The 19,864-nt window shown below is 42.5% G+C and overlaps 1 protein-coding gene across 14 annotated transcripts in view; it reads left to right on the forward strand.

The window, feature by feature from the left end:
• The window catches only part of AKAP13 (A-kinase anchoring protein 13), a 320,846-nt gene that overhangs the window by 80,401 nt on the left and 220,581 nt on the right, over positions 1 to 19,864 (forward strand). For all 14 annotated transcript variants that reach the window (XM_035024073.1, XM_035024072.1, XM_035024075.1 and 11 more), the window contains one exon: positions 2,481 to 2,524. In XM_035024073.1, the coding sequence (XP_034879964.1) occupies positions 2,492 to 2,524 (33 nt within the window). In that variant the 5' untranslated portion in view covers positions 2,481 to 2,491. The remainder of the gene's footprint in view (positions 1 to 2,480; positions 2,525 to 19,864) is intronic.

Genomic DNA, 19,864 nt, shown 5'->3' on the forward strand with positions numbered 1-19,864 from the left:
TATGGGGGTTAAAAATAATATTGAATATAAAGCTCTGTCACTATTAGTCCCGTGTTTCCTCATGTGTGTCAGCATTGAAGAAGCTTAAAGCAGTCTGAATTTACCAATCTGTTGCCTCTGGGGTCATTGCCCTGATGACTTCTGACAGATTTATTCTTTGAACAGCCTCTGTTGCCAGCATAACAATGACCTGTCCCTTTGACCAGTGTAGGAGGACAGACACTTTGTCATTCCTCTTTAATCTTCCTATCAGAACAACTTGTATGGGTTCTGGCTTTGATGTATGTTTAGACGAGGTCATAATACCAAACAGTCGAGATGGCATCAGCCCCTCCTGAGAGCCCTGTGAGTTCCACCCGCTCTTCTAATCCAAACGCAGTGGGAGCCACTCAGATAGCTTGATGTTTGTGGTCCTTGCAGACGTGGTCAAGTTTCTTGGCAGATGAAGAACCATCAGAGGGCCAATAAGTCACTAGTGTGTCTCCCTAGATTTCTCCACTTGTTATGGATTACTGAAGTGCTAATTCCTGTTTCAGTTTCCACGGATACTTCTTGAGAGGAACACTTCAGAAGTTAGTTAAGGGAAATTGGTTTATAAAGTTGTAGGTTCTTTCAGTCCTTTGTCCCAGGCAAGTCTGGACAGGACTTGGAAAGCTGATTAAAAGGCTAGTGAGCACAGTGAGCTTAATTTTAAATTAAATGGATATTTAATGCATTGAGAAAAGTACTCAAGCGCTTCAGTCTTTTCCATCCATGCTTGCTGTTTGATTTGATGGGCTGGAAATCTTTCTTTTTCTACTAAAAGAGTTTGTTATTGCTACATTTCTCAAGCTTGGTTTTCACTGTGGATTTTTACAGGTGACTTTAGCACCTAAGGGTACAAAATCATTAAATGAAGGCAGGAAGGAAAAAGTGCCACAGAGTGGTCTGGGGAGTGGACCAGAGAATGAACAGGAGTGGTTGTGGAGGTGGTCGGTCAGAGTGGCGGAAGCCCCCCGGGCTGTCGGAAGCCCCCCGGGCTGTTGGCACAACACGCTGAAAAGCCAGTGGCTGGCAAGTGGTTTGGAGATGACTGGGTTTAGGAGCCCGATTACAGTTTTGGTTTTTGGTTTTTTCCCCCTAAGTGTGTGTTAACTGCTTTTTGGGTGAGCCTTGACCTTGGACATACACATACACAGCCTGACCGAACTGGCAGATCTGGGAGGATTCTGTTCCTTAGGTTACACGTGGTTGCTATGGCATTCACTGCTCTTTAAACATTTAGCCGTTGATAAGCTGCTGTTTGTGCTATTGGGATTTCAGTTCACTGTTAGTGAGGTTTTTGTAATCTGGTAGAACACAAAGAATGTGATTTCCTCTATTTTTTGCATGTGCGAATGACATTTCTGTACTGTTTTTATATTACTGGTTAGTTACTGTGCGCCTTAATTTAATCCATTTAACCTATTATGAGTAAGAAACTTCCTTAGATCAAATTATCATCAAGTCCCTTGGGTCTGCCTTTCTGACTCCTATGAGGCCAGGATCAGCTTATGCTCAAATTCAGGGTGTTTGGCAAAGGGCCTGCCATCCTGAAGTCCACGATTCAGGACCGTGATATTTTAGCTTGAAGCTCCTGGTCAAATCACCAAGTTAAACCTTTGGGAGCATGCTGTTCTTGATATTTAGGAGTGTATTAGACAATCCTGTGAGTCTTCTTTAAGTTCTTCCTAAGATTTCTGTGAGAATTCATTTAGTGAAGATAACAGTCGGGAACCCAGCTATTATTTTTGAGGAGGACAACGCATAGTTGGTGGACCCCAGCTGTATCCTCCCTTCTCCGAGGGGAAGAGAGCACTCTGGTCCCCTGCGGTCCCTCCCCCCACACTCCCCAGTGAGGCTGGAGGAGGCTCTGGCTAAGCAGCACTTTGTAAATTTGGGGGATTATGTAAAAGTATAACTGAACATACACTGTTTTTGCTTTGGTAACTGCATTTAATATCCTGTTGGTTGTTGAAAATTCTCCTAGGACAGAGGAGCCTTTTGTGTTTATTTTTCAATCTGAAAGTCTCTCTCCCCAGGGCGCCTGGGTGGCTCAGTCGTTAAGCGTCTGCCTTCGGCTCAGGTCATGATCCCGGGGTTCTGGGATCGAGCCTCGCATTGGGCTCCCTGCTCGGCAGGAAGTCTGCTTCTCCCTCTCCCACTCCCCCTGCTTGTGTTCCTGTGTCTCTCTCTGTCAAATAAATAAATAAAATCTTAAAAAAAAAAAAAAAAAGGAAGTCTCTCTCCAGTTGAAAAGATTGAATCGGGGCTACAAGAAGTTTTGCAGTCCTTGACCTTCTGGCCTTCCCAAACCTCTCAGGAAAGCCAGGCGTCCAGTTATCTCAGACTTTTGATTGTGTTCATATGTCCGTACTCGACATACAACACTTGTGGCTTTTATATTTTTTGGCGATGGCTTTTAATTTTATTCTCATTTATTTCTCCCTTTTCTGTTTCAGTGTCCTGGGTCATGAAACTTAATCCACAGCAAGCTCCATTATATGTGAGTAAATCGCGAGATTTCTTGTCATTTCATAATCATCTATGCTTTTTACTTGTTATGAGAAAACTCAGAAATGCTCTCCTGTGATTATCACAGGAATTTTTAACCATCTACACAAGTAGCGTACTTCAGAAGTTGAATTTGATTGGGTAAATGCTAAATGACTCACGCATGCCTGGCCCTGAGCTGAGAACAAAGAATAGCTGTAAGATGTGTGAGGTGAATTGGTCAGGTGGTAAGAGGCACCTGTGAACAGTGTCATGGCCCAGCCTGCAGAGTAATGCCGAGGCTGGCTGCTTAATTTCACCATCAGCACATTTTCTGTAAAAGTGGTGTGGGGATCTTCCTACTGCCGTTGAGTTACCCTGTGTTGCAACTAGGTGGCACTCTGTCATTGGCGAGAGTGCTGTTTGCTTTAGGACTCGGGGTGGAAGCTGGTATATCATCTCCTGAGAGTGAGGGAACTCTCAGATGAAGTGGATAAATCAATGAATCAAGGCTGGAAAAGGTAAAGTGTAGGTGACTCTCTCTCTCTCTCTTTTTTAAATTACTGTGAGAATGCATTAGCTGCATGAGGGTGGTGAGGGGTCCTTTTAGGGGTGTGGATAGTTAGAGCTTCCAGAGGCCAGTGGATATTGGATTGGTATGATCTGGAGAGAGAGAGGAAAATGTCTTTGATGGGACAGGTCCTTGAAGATGAAGAAGCATTTGGTCAAGACCTAAGGCAGATGGTAGAGGGATGAGGGGCAGTGAGCGTGGTATTCAGTGCATGGTGGGAGGGTGGGCAGTGGAAAGTCTGGCCCAGCTGCATTTGTGTTGAGGAGTAATGAGAGATGAGTCTGAAAAGGTTATCGAAGGTTAGCTATGAAGGCAAACAAAGATGTGGGGACCACTGAGGAGCCTTTGATGGGTTTTATTTTAAAATCTGCTGTTCATTTTATGCATTTATTTATTTTAGACCATGCCATGTTAGTGATAGTCCTATTACACCTTTCTAGCATAGGACATTCATGTGATCACTCTTCTGCACAGATGATTTTTATGTTAAATGTAACCCATAAAGAAAAATATATGCGTTCTTATAAGGTATTTTATGTATTTATTTTCTTTCCAGACTACTTGGAGAAAATTTATTATCTTCAACAGTGGGTTTGCACATGAACTGGATACCTTAGACTTTTAAAAACAGCTTTTATTGAGATATAATTCACACACCATAAAACTCACACATTTAAAGTCTACGATTCAGTGGTTTTTAGTATATTCACAGTTGTGTAATCATAACCATCATCTAACTTAAGAAGATTTTCATCATCCCGAAAAGAAACGCCATACCTATTAGTAGTACTCACCATTCCCTGTCTTTTCCCAGCCCCTGGCAACCATTTGTCTACTTTCTGCCTTTATGGAGTTACATATGCTGGAAATTGCACATAAATGGAATCATACATCATATGGCCTTTTGTGACTGGCTTCTTTCACATAGCAGAAAGTGTTTAAGGTGCATGTTAGAGCAAGTATCAGTACTGTGTTCCTTTTTATTGATGGACAATACTCCGTTGTATGGCTGCGCCATGTTTTATTTCTCCATTCATCAGTTGATGGGCATTTGGCCTGTTTCCACTTTTTGGATATTATTATTAATGCTGCTGTGAGCAGCAGTTTTTGGGTAGGCTTATGTTTTCATTTTTCTTGGGTTTGGATTTAAGAGTACAATTGCTTGCTGACATTGATGACACTCTGTTTAACATTTTGAGGAATTGCCATGCTGTTTCCTCAGTGGCTGCCCCGTTTTACATGCTCACCACCAGTGTTGAGGGTCTCCGTTTCTCCATACTCTTGCCAGTGTTTGCTGTTATCTGACTTTTGGATTGTTGCCATCCTAGTGGGTGTGAAAGGATAACTCTTCATGGTTTTGTTTTGAATTTCCCTAAAGGCTAATGATTGTGAGCATCTTTTTAGGTGCTTTTGGCTATATATGTGTCTTTGAGGAAATGTCTGTTCAGATTCCTTGCTTATTTTTAGGTTGGGTTTTTTTTTTTATTGTTTAGCTTTAAGTGTTCTTTATATATCCTGGATTCAAGTCCCTTATCAGATGTATGGCTTGCAACAACTTTCTCCCATTATAAGGTTATCATATCATTTTGTTGATGGCAGTCTTTGAAGCACGAAAGTTTTTAATTTTGGTGATGTCCAGTTTGCCTGTTATTTGTTTTACTGTTTATACTTCTGGTATCATGTCTGTGAAGGCTTTGCCTAACTCAAGATCACAAAAAATGAACCTCTCCGTTTTCCTCTAGGAGTTTATAGTTTAAGCCCTTACACTGAAGTGAAAAGTACATTTTTTTTGTATGCTGTAAGGGAGGGTTCTAACTTCATTTTTTCACATGTGGACATCTAGCTGTCCCAGCACCATTTGTTGAAAAGACTTTTCTTTCCACATTGAATTTTCTTGGGCACCCTTGTTGAAAATGTATCATAAATGTAAGGAATTACTTCTGGATTGTTAATTCTCTTCCTTTCCTTTAGGTCATCTTTAATTTCTTTTAAGAATGATTTATCGTTTTCAGTGTACAAACCTTGTACCTTTGTGAAATTTATTTCTAAGTATTTTAATTATTTTTGATGCTATTGCAAATTATATTGTTTTCTTAATTTCATTTTCAAATTGTTCATTGCTAGTATATAGAGATATAGTTGATTTTTGTGTATTGATCTTATAACCTATAGTTTCACTGAACCTGTTTATTTGTTAATTTTTTTAGTGGACCCCTTAGATTTTTCTGTATATAGATCATGTCCTTTGAAAATACAGATAGCTTTCTTGCTTTTTAATCTGAATGCCTTTAATTTTTCTTGCCTAATTGTCCCAAGGAGAACATCCAGCATAGAGTTGAGTAGAATTGGTGAGAGCAGACATCCTGGCCTTGTTTCTGATCTTAAAGGCAAAGTATTCAGTCTTTCACCATTAAGATTAGGTATGATGTTGTTAGCTGTGAGTTTTTCATAGATGCTTTTATCAGGTTGTAAAAGTTTCCTATTCCTAGTTTGAGTATTTTTATTGTGAAAAAGCATTGGATATTGTCGAATGTTTTTTCTGTTTCTGTGAGATGATCATGTGGGTTTTTTTCCCCCTTTCCTTTCATTAGTGTAATATATTAGATTGATTGGTTTTGAATGTTAAACCAACCCTGCATTCCTGGGATATATCCTATTTTGTCACAGTGTATAATCCTTCTCATATGTCGCTGGATTTGGTTTGCTGGTTGAGAAGTTTTGTGTCTATACATAAAAGGTAAGTCTAGGGGCACCTGGGTGACTCATTCGGTTAAGCGTCTGCCTTCGGCTCAGGTCATGATCTCAGGGTCCTGGGATTGAGCCCTGCATTGGGCTCCCTGCTTGGCAGGGAGTCTGCTTCTCGCTCTCCCTCTGCCCCCCCTCCCCTTCTTGTGTGCGTGTGCTCTCTCTCTCTCACTCTCTCTCTGTCTCAAATAAATAAATAAAATCTTAAAAAAAAAAAAAAAGATACAGTCTAGTTTTCTTCTGATGTCCTTGTCTGGCAGCATAATGTTTCCCAAATGTGTCCATGACTTAATCCCCAGAACCTGTGACTATTTATTTTACTTGGCAAAAGGAACTTCACAGATTTGGTTAAGTTAAGGGTCCTGATATGCGAGCTTCTCCTGAATTATCCAGGTAGCCCAGTGTAATCACAGGCGTCCTTAGAGAGGAGAATCATGAGTCAGAGAGATTCGTAGATGCTACACTGCTGGATTTGAAGGAGGAGGAAAGGGCCATGAGCCAGGGGGTGCAGCCTCTGGAAAGTGGAAAAAGCAAGGGAACAGTTTTTCCTTAGAACCTCCTCAGTGAACCCAGCCTGTGGACATCTTTACTGTATTGTATTGTATTTATTTTTCTTTTAAAGATTTTATTTATTCATTTGAGAGAGAGAGAGAGTGAGTACAAGCAGGGGAAGAGAGAAGCAGACTCTCTACTTGATCCCAGGACCTGGAGATCATGACCTGAGCCAAAGGCAGACGCTCAACCATCTGAGCCACCCAGGCACCACTGGGCATCTTTATTTTAGCGCAGTGAAAGTTGTTTCAGACTTCTGACCTCCCGAACTGTAAGATACGAAGTTTGTGTTGTTTTAAGCCTCTGAGTTTGAGGTGATTTGTTGAAACAGCAGTAGGAAATGAATATGGTTGTAGTTTGGAGAAATTAATTGGCGATGGCATGAAGGATAATTTAGGGAAGAGTAGTGGCAGAGAGATCAGTTAGAAGTTTTCTGATTTTCAGCATGGAATCTGAGAACTCTCGAGTTCATAAGGACGGTAGGCGTTATGGGCTTCAGCCTCTCTGTTGTGGAGTGGGGACATGAGCTCTGAAGATGATGTGATGAGAAGGCACGGCTAATCCGTGGTAAAATTATGATTTAAATCTGTATTTTTGGGCTTAGTCATAGAAACTACTGTAAAGCTTGTTAGACATAAAAAAAAAAAACAACCCTTCATTCTGTTAGGGAAGCAAGGCTCTTTAGAAATGAGTTCTGAGGAATACTCTTAATAAAGTAAGTCCTCTGTATACGATTATGTGTTTAATTGGGCAGGTCCTACTGAAGAAGAATATTTTAAACTTCAGATTTTAAGTATGTCAGCAAGAATACTTAGGGGCAATTTGTTATCAGTTTTTTAAAAGGAGAGTAACGGTGTACCTCGTTTTCAGTGAACTAAGGTCACAGGAATTTCTGCTCTTCTGGTAAAGAGAAGTAACTGTTCTATTTTGTGTCCATTGGAGAGGGGGGTCAGTGCTCTGCACCTAGAGAAAGAAGGAAGAAGCACACGAAGAGAAAGCATGTTGAAGTTTTTCTTTCAGTTTGTATTTGGGATCTGCCAGGGGTAAGTATCATCAGCAGAAGAGAGAAAACTCCTCATAAATAAGAAAAAACACTGGATCCCAAGAAGAACTTTTATCTGTAAGTGAAGAAAAATCAGCTGGATTCCAATAAGTATTTAATTCGTCTTTGAATGAAGATGTGTCCGGAGTAAGTTACCATAGTTAAAAATGTAGGAAAGTTTCCAAACGGTGCAGATGGCAGTACTGTTGAATGTTTACGTGGAGTTCCCATGAATTATTTTTGATGAAATGTGCACGGTGGAATGTGAAGACAGTGACCTGGAGCTTGAGAGACCAGCGCTTTACTGTGGCTTTGCCTGGGTTCTCTTGTCTGTCAGCCCTGTGATCCCACCAGTGCCGCTCTGCCTCCATGGAGGCACCAGTGGTCGCTGGATGAATCGATGAAACTACTTCGACAGGGTTAGGAGTATCCTTCTAGGTGATGAGGGCCTAGAGAGTTTAGCGGGAGTAAACATGGAGAGGTCGTGTCAGATGCAAAATAAATTTTTTGAAGAAGCAGCAGAACCAAATCATAGGGCGAGTGAGAGAGAAGCACAATGGTTGATTGAGAATTTGAGCGTGAGTGACAGCGGATGCCATTGCCAGATGAGAAAAAGAAAGAGGCACGGGCTTGTTCTCCAAACATGTTGAAGGGCATCTTACTGACTCATGGAGATGTGGGTATGGAACTGGGAATTCATTCTTTCATTGAGGTGCCTGCTTTGTTCCAAGTGCTGTTTTGGGTGCTGGAGATTTTGCCGTGAACGAAACACAAGGAACCCTGCTCTCAATGTCCTTGTATTATAATGAGGAGAAGGCAGACAACTCATAAGCAGGAAAATACATCAGGAGGAAAACCTTTTTTTTTTAAACTTTTTAAAAATTTATTTGACAGAGCACACGCACAAGTAGGGGGAATAGCAGAGGAAGAAGGAGAAGCAGACTTTCCGCTGAGCAGGGAGCCGGATGTGGGGCTCGATCCCAGGACCCCGGGATCATGACCCAAGCCGAAGGCAGACGCTTAACCGACTGAGCCACCCAGGCGTCCCAGGAGGAGAAACTTTACAAAAATAAATTAAACAAGAAGATGTGATGGTGCCCGATGAGGGGCTATTTTAGGTTGCGTAGTCAGGGAAGGCCTCAGAGGGGCATGCCATTTAAGCTGAGACGTGGGGGTGCCTTGGTGGCTCAGTTGGTTAAGCGTCTGACTCTTGGTTTCTGCTCAGGTCATGATCTCAGGGTCAATGGGATCAAGCCCCACGTTGGGCTCCGTGCTCAGCAGGGAGTCTGCTGGAGGTTTTCCCTCTCCCTCTGCCCTCCCCCGCCCCCAAATAAAATAAAATAAATCTTTAAGCTGAGACCTGAATGACCAGAAGGAGCCAGCCATGCAAAGATGTTGGCATGGTGTTCTAGCCCAGGGGAACAGGTGTACAACAGGTGCACAGGATCTAAAAGGAAGGTTGGCTTGATAGATTTGAGGAACAGAAAGGACAGTGGCTGAGGCTCAGAGAGAACGCTGTGGGTGTGGGCACAGTCTCCTTCTGGAGGAGGTCGGTGACTGAGGGAGGAGATGAGAGAAAAGCCTGATGGAGGATTTCATGGACTGTGGGCCACCCCCCTGGGCCTGCCTGCCTTTCTTCATGCCCAATTCCCGGCACAGCACCCATCTCTGGGTGTGCTCTGAACACTGTAGCACCTCCCATGGCTTGGGGTCACGTCAGACCTCTTAGGAATTAGTGATTTATCCTGATGCTTGGAGATGTTGGCCTTCGGCAGTTCCAGCACAGTATTTTAGAAACAGAGTTTGGGCACATTGTAGTCATCTTTTAAGATCTGTGTTTTTAATGTAACTTGGATATTCTTGAGTTGAGGAATGTTTTCTTTAGCAGATTTGGCTCTCACTTATCAGAGGACAGTGTAATAAAAAAATTGTCCGGTTTTAATACTCTTTCATGATGAAATTGCTTCTTGGGAGAAAAAAGCCACATTTCCAGTTACTTGTTACTGTTAGTCCATTTGTGAACCTAAATAAAGGATGTATGATGTGATTTAAGAGTAGTCCTTTCACTTTGTGGTTTTCTATGACTCCTTCCCCTACTGGTGTGACAATCATTTGCATACACCTATAGAAGAGCTTCCTAAAACAAGAGCTCCCCATTGGTATAGTCCTTAGTCCTTCTAGTTTACAAAGCATTTTTGCATATATTATGCCATTTGGTTGTCACAGCAACCTTGTGAGGGTGGAGGATGCTGCATTGTGACCCTCATCATCCTAAGGAAACAGAAGCTCAAGGTGTCTCATCTAGCAAATGCAAAAAGTAGGGCTTTACCAAGAAATTATGATTCTCAAGCCCGTTTTCTTTCTTCTACAGAAGAAAGCTGTCTTACACAGTTGTTCCATAAAACACAATATCACAGCACTAATGATAGAGATTTGTACAAGTAAAGCCCTTTTTTCTTATAAGTAACCCAAAATTAATCTTCACGTGTTTTTAAAGTTTTTAAATGTTTTATTTAAGTTCAGATTTACAGGAAGGTTATAAGAGTACCAGTTTATCTCTACTCCTCTCTTATTAACAGTATTTAGTCACATTTACTTACCATTCTATTACATATTTTTTGAATTGTTTGAAAGTTGTAGACATCCTACCCTATTCCCCCCTAAATATTTCAGCATATGTTTCCTAAGAACTAGGACATACTCTTTCATAACCACAGTGCAGTTAACAAAAACAGGAATTGTAACATTGATGTAATATTCTTATGTAATGTAAGTCCATATCCAGATTTCTCCAGTTATCCCAGTAATGTCCTTTATAGCATCCTCCTGCTTGCCTCTCCCTTCTCCTCCCCTTCCCAGTTCAGGATCTAATCCAGGATTACACACTGTATTTATTTATATCTCTTTAGTCTCTTAATCAGGAACTGTTCCTCTGCCTCTCTGTCTTTCATGATATTGACATTTTGGAAGAGTATAGGTCAGTTGTTTTGTAGTAGTTTGGGTTTATATGTTGTTTTTCTCCTGATTTTGGCCAGAATACTACTTAAAAGATGTCCTTTGGCATACCGTGTTAGGAGGACACATGACACATTCTTGTTTGATTATTGGAGATGTTAACTTTGATCCCTTGGTTGGGTTGGTGTTGAATTTGCATAGTTTAATTTATCTGTTCTGCAAGAATTAGGCATTTTTAGAAGAAAATGGTGTAATTGTTCACTTCTCCCCTCTAATGCTGTTTCTGGCTTGGAAATGCTTTTTGCATATTGGATTTTCCTAAAATGGGCACCCTTGTTCTTTTTGCAAGGTGTGCCCTTGAATGTAGGTAGAAGGTCTCATGTTAGCAGAGAGCTCACCATGAGTAATTAATTAAACCGCTCACTCTTTTTGAACAGAGCATTGTCTGTGCCCTCATGGATGCACACAGGGTTTTTAAATGAATGTTCTCATTTAAGCTGTACCAAGCACATTTCACATGGAACATAGTAGACACTCAGTGAATGTTTGTTGAATGAGTGACTGAAATACAATTTAGATAAGACTCCTAAAATTTTAGTAAAATTTGCTTCATTTTGATAGAACAACTGTCTTAAAGTTTCTCATTATTACACAAGTTTCATTATTAATTTACCTTATAGGGATCTTGAATAGTTAGTGATGCCATTTTTGTGACTGAAGGTGTTGCTAAACAAGGAAATAAATGTGCTTAACGGTGTCTTTATTGTACACGTGTAACTTCCCTTGCAGTTGGAAGTCTGCACAGCATCCCTACGAAGTATATGCAGATGTAGAATGTTTGATAGAGTGTTATTCTAGGGATGTGTTCTTCGAGATGTTACTTACTTAGTCATTTAGCACATTGAAAAGGCATATTAGAGATAGTGCCTGACTCTCTTGAGTTCTGAATTATGATCTCTAATCCTTGGAGGGCTTACAGTCTGAGCCGCTTGTTTACAGCGGACTACGTTCAGCAAACCATGTGACTGCTGATATTTTTTTATGAACATAGTACTGTACCCTTTAGCTCCAGAGCCCTTCTCACTGTCAAGATAAAAGCATAGGCTTTTCCCAGAAGAGGTAGGGGATGAGGGATGCTGTCAGATGATAAAAGAAAAAGCCAGGCACATGAAGCAAAGGTTAGTATTTATAAAACAAACAAAGTAGGCCCTACCACCACCCCCGCACACTAAGCACTACCGGACCTAGCAACCAAGCAACTGGACATTAGCAACAGTAAACAAATCCTCCCCCAGACTAACAGCTGAAAAGGAAGCAGGGTTTTTAAATTTCCGAGGGAGGAGGAGGAAGTCTTTGGATTCCTCTTATCTCAGGCCCCAGGCTCATTCTGGGAGAGATCTGATGAGGCCAGGCCTTAAGCTCTACATGGTACAAGGAGACAATGGGTGTCAAATGTCAAGAATAAGGAGACCTGGATGAATCCATACTTTCTGTGCCAGAGAAAGTTGCCTCCTTTCTCTCTTATCACCTTACTTTTCTGGAGCAAAAGTTGTGCTCATGAACCCCAGTGAGTGTCCCATAGTCAGCTCTGTGTGAGGGAATGAACTTTGTGGGAGAGGTCAGGACTGGGAGAAATTTGATGAATCATAGGAATCATTGTATTTTAGGGGTGATTGAGCCCCGTTGTCTGGAAGAGTGAAGAAAACTGGGCCACAGAGAGATTGAGGGATTTGCCTAAAGTTTCATGGGGGTTGTGATAGATCTGGTCAGGTAGCAGAAACTACAAATAATTAGCCTAGCCCATGTGCTAAAGGCAGGTTAGGTCATTAGTTGGTAGATTCAGAGTACATGCGTAGAGAAGTCAAACTACAAGACTTGGTGTAAGTGGGCTTATTAGTAAGAGAAAAAAAAGGTTGCAATGGGAAGACTAGAAGAGAGGAATATTTGAAAAGATAGCATTGAGTTCCTTTTTTGGAGTGAGCCCGTAAGGGTTAGAAGGCCTTTATGGGCTGTAGACACATTGGAGAAGAATTTATAGTTACTGCTTGAAATCCTCCTTAAGTGGACAAAGTAGTCAAAATAAAATGTGTATTATACCTTTTGATAGAGGGGAGTCAGTAACAACCATCCCAAAGAATTACTTGATTGGGTACTTACCTTTATACTTAGAGCTTCCCCAAGAGGATGGGTGACTTCTTAGCCCCAGACCAGTAAGAGGAAGGCCAAGGCCCTGGAACAGGAAGGCGTTTGTCTCCTAAAGCACGCCTCCTGCAGCAGTTTGGTGCTTGTCTGTAATAGAGTAATTTTCTTGGGCACCTGGGTGGCTCAGTTGGTTAAGCGACTGCCTTCGGCTCAGGTCGTGATCCTGGAGTGCCTGGATCGAGTCCCGCATCAGGCTCCCTGCTCGGCGGGGAGTCTGCTTCTCCCTCTGACCCTCTTCCCTCTTGTGCTGTCTCTCATTCTCTCTCTCAAATAAATAAATAAAATCTTAAAAAAAAAAAAAATAGAGTAATTTTCTTTACCGGTTTCCCAAGTGTTCTAGTGGGCACTGGACCCTTTGTGGTTAATGATGCTCTAGAACAGATGGCTGTAGCTAACACTGACCGAGAAGGTTTACGTGGGTGACAATTCGCTGACTAAAATGACCATAAGAACACAGAAAGAGGGACAGCTTGGCGTGCATTTATCAGATTCTTCAACTATAAAACTCGTCTTTCTGTGGTCTCGAACACCTCTCTAGGTCTCCCTCAGGAAAGCCAAAAGGCATTTTCCCTCTATGAATGAAATACTTTTTAAAATCAAATGTGAGATGTAAATTGTGCTCCCAGGCATGCTCTGAGGCTAGATACAGGATAATGACCATTTTATCCCATATGTTCGGATAAAATCCACATTTATTAGATTTTTGAGGGGAAGAGCCATTCCAATTACAAAACGAATTTCCAGAACCCCAGCAGATCTTTTATTATGTCCTCCTTGCTTTCCTCTTTTTCTTGAGTACTCAGTGGTTTTGCATATTACTGCTTCTGGGAAGAGGCAAAAGCATCCTGACAACAGAGGAACATCATTGGAAAGAAGATCTTTGGCACTGGATGCCTCTCTTCATTTAAAATGTACAAAACAGGGGCGCCTGGGTGGCTCAGTCGTTAAGCGTCTGCCTTCGGCTCAGGTCATGATCCCAGGGTCCTGGGATCGAGCCCCGCATCGGGCTCCCTGCTCCGCGGGAAGCCTGCTTCTCCCTTTCCCACTCCCCCTGCTTGTGTTCCCTCTCTCGCTGTATCTCTCTCTGTCAAATAAATAAAATCTTAAAAAAAAAAATGTACAAAACAAAACAATATGTAATGATTAAAACTTTCTGTTAGGACAGGGACCATTTCTTATAATGATGTTGTTCCTCACCAGACACATGTTAAGATTTGGTTAATATTTGCACTTTTAGAGCCAGGGAAGTGAGGATCAAGGGAGTGACTAACTTGTCTAAGGATGCATAGCTGTGGTGGATGAAGAGTTCAAATCTTTTTTTTTTTTTTTTTAAGATTTTATTTATTTATTTGAGACAGAGAGAATGAGAGAGAGAGAGCACATGAGAAGGGGGAGGGTCAGAGGGAGAAGCAGACTCCCTGCCGAGCAGGGAGCCCGATGCGGGACTCGATCCTGGGACTCCAGGATCATGACCTGAGCCGAAGGCAGTCGCTTAACCAACTGAGCCACCCAGGCGCCCTGAAGAGTTCAAATCTTGTGAATGACTCCAAAGCCCATTTAACCAGGGCAGATCAAAAGAACATATCCATTTGACTCACATTTAGATCTTGAGAAAATCTTACTGGAGTGATTTCCTGCCACCACATTGGATTCTTGTTGACTCTGGACTTCAGTTTCCAGCCTTGGTGAGGACTTGGACTCTGTGTGGTGGATTACTGTGCTCTGGGCATGCCAGTCAGAGCAGCCCTCAGAGCCCAGACAGCTCCAGAAGATGGGGTGCACGGGAAGGGGATGTGCTCAGAAAGAAGAGGTTTTAAATTGTTATCAATTACAGCAATTTATTCTTGAGTAAGTATAGTTTGCATAAATAATCACAATTGTGAAGGGCCACAGGATTTAGGTGCCTCCAGCTCAGCGTGCTCAGGTGGCTCATTGTAGGGGAGAGGGCCTGGGTGGTGATGGGCACATTTTATCAGTTCTTCCTGGGAAGCGGGTTTCCAGAGCACGAGTTGAAGTAACCTGGCTTTGCCCCCCTGCTTGGCTGTTAAGTTCCATTTTGCTCCTACAAAGAGCTTTATCAGCCTTCTGATCTCTTAAATGAATTACCTGCTTTTGCCTTAACAATACATATCTGATGGGTCTGCTCCAACATTTTGTAGACTGGTGGCCTTTTCGAGCCAGATCTGAGGACTCTAGTTACATAACAACATTTTGTCACCAGTGCCAGAAGAAATAAGGAAATCAAGTGTTCCTCAGTCTAGCTTTTGATGGTTTCACAGAGCAAGAACTTCAGTTTCCTTCTGTTGGGCTTTTTCATCAGTCTCCAGAAACTTGCTTAGAAGGAGTAAGTCCTGCATTTGCAGGTAGCATTTTTTAATTTTCCCGTGGCAGTTTCAGGGTGGATGAAGATATATACATAGAGCAAGGCTTTTCAGGGCCTGTCTGCAGGATGCCTTTACAATCACTTGGTGTTTCCCAAGCATCTGAATGACTGCTGGGTGGGGCCTGGGGCGGGGTGGTTGGAGTAGAAATTTCCATGTGGTTCTAGCGAAGAAAGGTCTCGCTGTCCAAACAAGACCAAAACGTAAGGCTCTGTACTTTTAATTCATTCAACAAGTATTTGTGAATCACCTTTCTGGGAATGGAGGGTCTGGTCTTAGAGGGATAGGTTCTTTCCCAGGGGCTCCAGTGCAGGAGCATGAGAGCATGAGCCCTGCCCATCCGGGTGTAAGAGGAGTTCTCTCAGCAGTGAGGTTCATAGCAGAAAGAGAGTGAGACGTTGGCAGAAACAGTTGGGAAGCCTTCAGGAAACATGGGGGCTCTCTGAGCCTAGGTAGGCAAGCTGTGGAGAGAGGGAAGAGCAGAGTGGGAGAAGGAAGTACAGTGTTTGAAGGGGGCATGGACATGGGGCTGTCAGGGGTGCTGAGGCGTCTGGCTTGACTGGGGAGGACAGTTCACATGGGAGAATACCTGAGGTGGTTTTCTGTAGAGCTGCTCTGTTCATCACAGTAGTCACCAGCGGCATGTGGCTATTTAAGTTAATATAAATGAAATAAAATTAAAAATGAGTTCCTCCCCTGCGGAGTGCTCAGTCGTCACACGTGGCTGTCACTGCAGAAAATGCTGTTTGGCCAGCCCTGGTACAGGGGACGCGGGATTTTACATAACAGGGTGGAGAGCAGAGCTCGTCTGACCGGACGAACAGGGGCGCGGTGCCCGCAGTGCCCAAGAACACCGATGAGAGGGAGGTTGGCGGTGGGGGCAGGAAGGCAGGGCGTGGCTGTCACTTCACCGGTCCAGCTCGGCGGTGGAAGGTGAGACTGGTGAAGCTGTTCCGAAGGAGGAACGTATGGGTCTGCTCTGATGGAGCCACATATGTTGTGACCGTTGAGGATGTCTGCGTGAGGGGCCAGGGAAAGTGCACCAGCGAGTGAGGCGCGTTTAGCAGGAGCTGCCTTGGAAGCCTGAGGGAGAGCACATCGGTGCGACAGCCATAGAGGGTGGGAGTGAGGATAAAACGAGGTGAGGCAAGCACATGTCACAGGTGACAGAAACTTTAAAGAGAGGTAGTTTTTTGTCGAATTTAAGACATAGATCCTATCCAGATTGTTTGTTCACAGCAATAATTGGTATGTGGGTGACCTGGACTGACTTCGACAGAATTGTTTTAGAGCGCTGGTTTTCGGAGTGTGGTCCCTTGCCAGTAGCATGAGCATCACTAGGGATCTGTTAGAAATGCAAATTTTCAGGCCCTACCCCAGACCCACTAAATCAGAATGTATGGGGATTGGGCCCACCAAGCCATTTTTTTCATAAGCCCTTCACAGATTGTACTGAAGCACCCCAAACAGTAAGCATGAACCAAATAAACAAATTGGATAGTTTAAAAGTCTCCTTTCTGTGGCGCCTGGGTGGCTCAGTCATTAAGCTTCTGCCTTTGGCTCAGGTCATGATCTCAGGGTCCTGGCATAAAGCCCCACATCGGGCTCCCTGCTCAGTGGGGAGCCTGCCTTTCCCTCTCCTGTCTGCCGCTCCCCCTGCTGTGCTCTCTCCCTCTCTCTCTGTTAAAGAAATAAATAAAATCTTTAAAGAAAATAAGTTCCTTTCTTATGAATTGAGGCCGTTTGGATAGATTTAGGGCTTTCCACGTGGCTGTTAATCCATCACTAGTGGTTGACTGTGAAGGTATATGGGAAGTGACATGCATTTCAAAAGGACAGATCTGTGGTAGATTCCTAAGTAAATTATTACTAGATTATTGACTCAAAAAAATACCAAGGTGTGTAATATTATGCACAGGGCTGGTTACCTTTTAGCAGAGGTAGTAGTGATTTTCAGTTAAGGGAGTTAATGCTCCACATTGTTTTTGACAATATTTTTGTATCATTTGGATTTCCTGTGAGTTCTTCCTTGTGTGGTTGTGAATTAATTAAAGCCAGATCTGTCTTGTAGCTAGTTAGCAGAGCCGGTCACGATGCAAGTGGAACTGGTTAGAGCACCTGGGTTTTGGAATGAGGTATAGACAGGCTTCTTCTGTACCTGAATTTTGGACAGCGTAAATAAAAACTATTTTGAAGTCAGCCTTTGGGAGTTTAAAACTCCGTAGCTGTGGACCCCCTGCTGAATTGATGATGCTTCAGGTAAAGCACTTCCCTCTCTGTGCTAGCCTTCAGCCGTGCAGAAACAGTTTTTGCATCTCTTACTCTCTGAAATACAGTAAACCCCCTCCACCACCCCCAGCACACACATGAAGAAAAGTGTTCATCTTTCGGGGTTCATTTCCTGTCGCTCGTCTCAATGGAGCCCTTCCTGAACCTTCAACTTGCTGTGGGACCTGCTACGCCTGCGTCCATGCCCCAGTCACTCTGTACAGACTTTTTCACAAACCACCTCAAACATTTGATGAGTGTGCTTTTGTTTACATGCCTTTTCTCCTTTACTGTGTTCATCTTGAGGGCAGAGATTATATTTAAGTTGGTTTTGTTTTGTTTTTTTTTGCTCTCATTTTAACTTCACCTTCTGTCACAGTACCTTGCACGTTATAAGTTCTCAGTGCATTTGGTTAAATAGAATTAAAGCTGTTCGGGAAAGCTTTTTTGGGGGAGTAAGATTTATGACCTCAAAAGGAAGGCCACTGTAAATCATTAGTCAAGAGGTAGAACCACCCAAGGGGCTGGAACCAGTGACAAAAGTATCACTGAGCTGGGGCCTCTAGGAGAACTTGGTACTGACACTTGGTGAAAAATTGAATTGCAACCCACATAGTTTGATTCGTCTGTGTTGTGTATGGGCTATTTACTTGGAGCTCTCTTGTGTTTGCCTCTTTCTATACTAACCTCATTTTGTTGGCCTGAATTAAACCTATGAACCAGGAGAAAGTATTTTCTTATTTTACAGTTGGGGAACTGAGATAGCAAGGTTTATATTTTGAAGTCTAGTCCATTCATTATAAGACTAAAGGTTTTTCTTGCTGTCTTTGGAGTTTGCTCTGCCATCTGAGATGAGGCTGTTAGGTAGATTTATAAAGTCAGTGCACTGAATCTGTAATTCAGAAATCCATAAATAGCTCCATCCAGATAGAACACTAGGAATATATTTATATCAGCAGGGATATGTAAAAGTTACATTTTCCTGAAAGGTACACTAATTTTTTGATTGATTGCCATACAGATGATGTGCATCTTCAGTGCCTTTTCTCATGACTACATATTCTTTCTCCAGGGATTCTGACTGTTTCCTTTTATGTGGGGATGTAACTAAGGGTTTATCCTTGAGCACAGAGAACATCATCTGTACTCCCAGGGTTTCGCTTGTTTGCCTGTTTACTCCCTTTTAAACCTAGAGGGAGCCATTGGCCTTGTGCATCCTTGGAGCTCTCCAGAGAGTTCTGTGTTTGGATTATCTGCTGACCCCATGTGATGTACAGAGCATCTGGCAGCTGGGGGGGAATTCTCAGCTGTCTCTCCTTGTTATGTCCACAGAAGGAAATGTGAGTTTTATCTTACTGCGAAGGCATTGGTACATTCCTTTTTTGGTCCATGGGAGCCAGTAATCTGAGTGTGGGCTTATTTTCTACCATTCCTGTCATCTTCTTGAACTAGTTAGAGGCCGGGGCTGATCTTGACCTACCTGCATGACTCTGAATTCCTTCTTGGTCACCTCTTGCATTCCTGAACGCTCAACTTTTGAGTAAAGCTTATTAGGTTTTGACAACACTGCCTTGTTCATCCTGTCTTGTGTGGTTCAGGGGTCCCAGGCAGCATAATATTAAGAAGCTACTACTACGGGTATTTCTCTTGATCACTATCTTTCCTCCCCAAATCTCCCATTTTCCAGTTCTCCATGAAATTGGTTATTTTAACCTAGCCACATCTGTGGGTAGAGTGGGCCTGCTGGTTCTCACACTTGGGCAACCGTGGGAGTCATAGGTGGGGTTTATTCACACGCAGATCGCTGGGCCACAGCCCCAGAGTCTCCCATTTACTGCAGTTGGGGCAGGGCTGAAAATCTGCATTTCCGGTAAGTTTCCGGGTGATGCTTGCTGGTCCTGAGACAACACTTTGAGAGCCCTCGTAGAGAGATGTGACTCTGTGTAGGAGTCAAGTAGACATGGGTTTAAATTTCTGCTCTAGTAGTACTGAGCGGCTGTGGAAGACTTAGATTCTTCGTCTGTAAAATCCAGCGGGGCAATACCTACGTTACAGGGTTTCATGAGGATTAAATATGATTTTTAAAATGACAACAGTATCTAGCACCTTAAAAAATTTTAAATTCCAGTCGAGTTAACATACGATGTTATATTAGTTTCAGGTGTGCAGTATAGTGATTCAGTAATTCCTTCCATACATCACCCAGTGCTCATCCCCACAAGTACTTATCTAGAACTTCTTGAATACTTACTAAGTACCAGGTACTTTAAGATGGGCTTCACATATATCATTTCTTCTTCAACAGTTAAATATTGTTGTCCCCACATATAAAGGTCCTAGCACATATAGTAGTTGCTCAGATGATATTTCTGCTCTTCCCTGTCTATATTTAAGATAAGGCTGGGAAATGGGTAAGGTACCTTAGATAGATTGTCATAAAACTTGTTTCTTTTTTAAATTTTGGCAATTTAAAAGGAAAGCTTTTTTTTTAAAAAAACGGATATTTATGTGAAATGGTTTTACCAATAATGCTGGATAAGAAAAATGTTACTTACTATCATCTGAAATGATAGAATATTTCTTAATTGTTTTTATGGTTTTTAAGTATAGTGGATTGTTTATTGCTCATATAGCTAT

The sequence above is a fragment of the Mirounga leonina genome, unplaced genomic scaffold, assembly GCF_011800145.1.
Source record: "Mirounga leonina isolate KUSES-001 unplaced genomic scaffold, KU_Mleo_1.0 Mir_178, whole genome shotgun sequence".
In the NCBI taxonomy this organism is placed as follows: Eukaryota; Metazoa; Chordata; class Mammalia; order Carnivora; family Phocidae; genus Mirounga; species Mirounga leonina.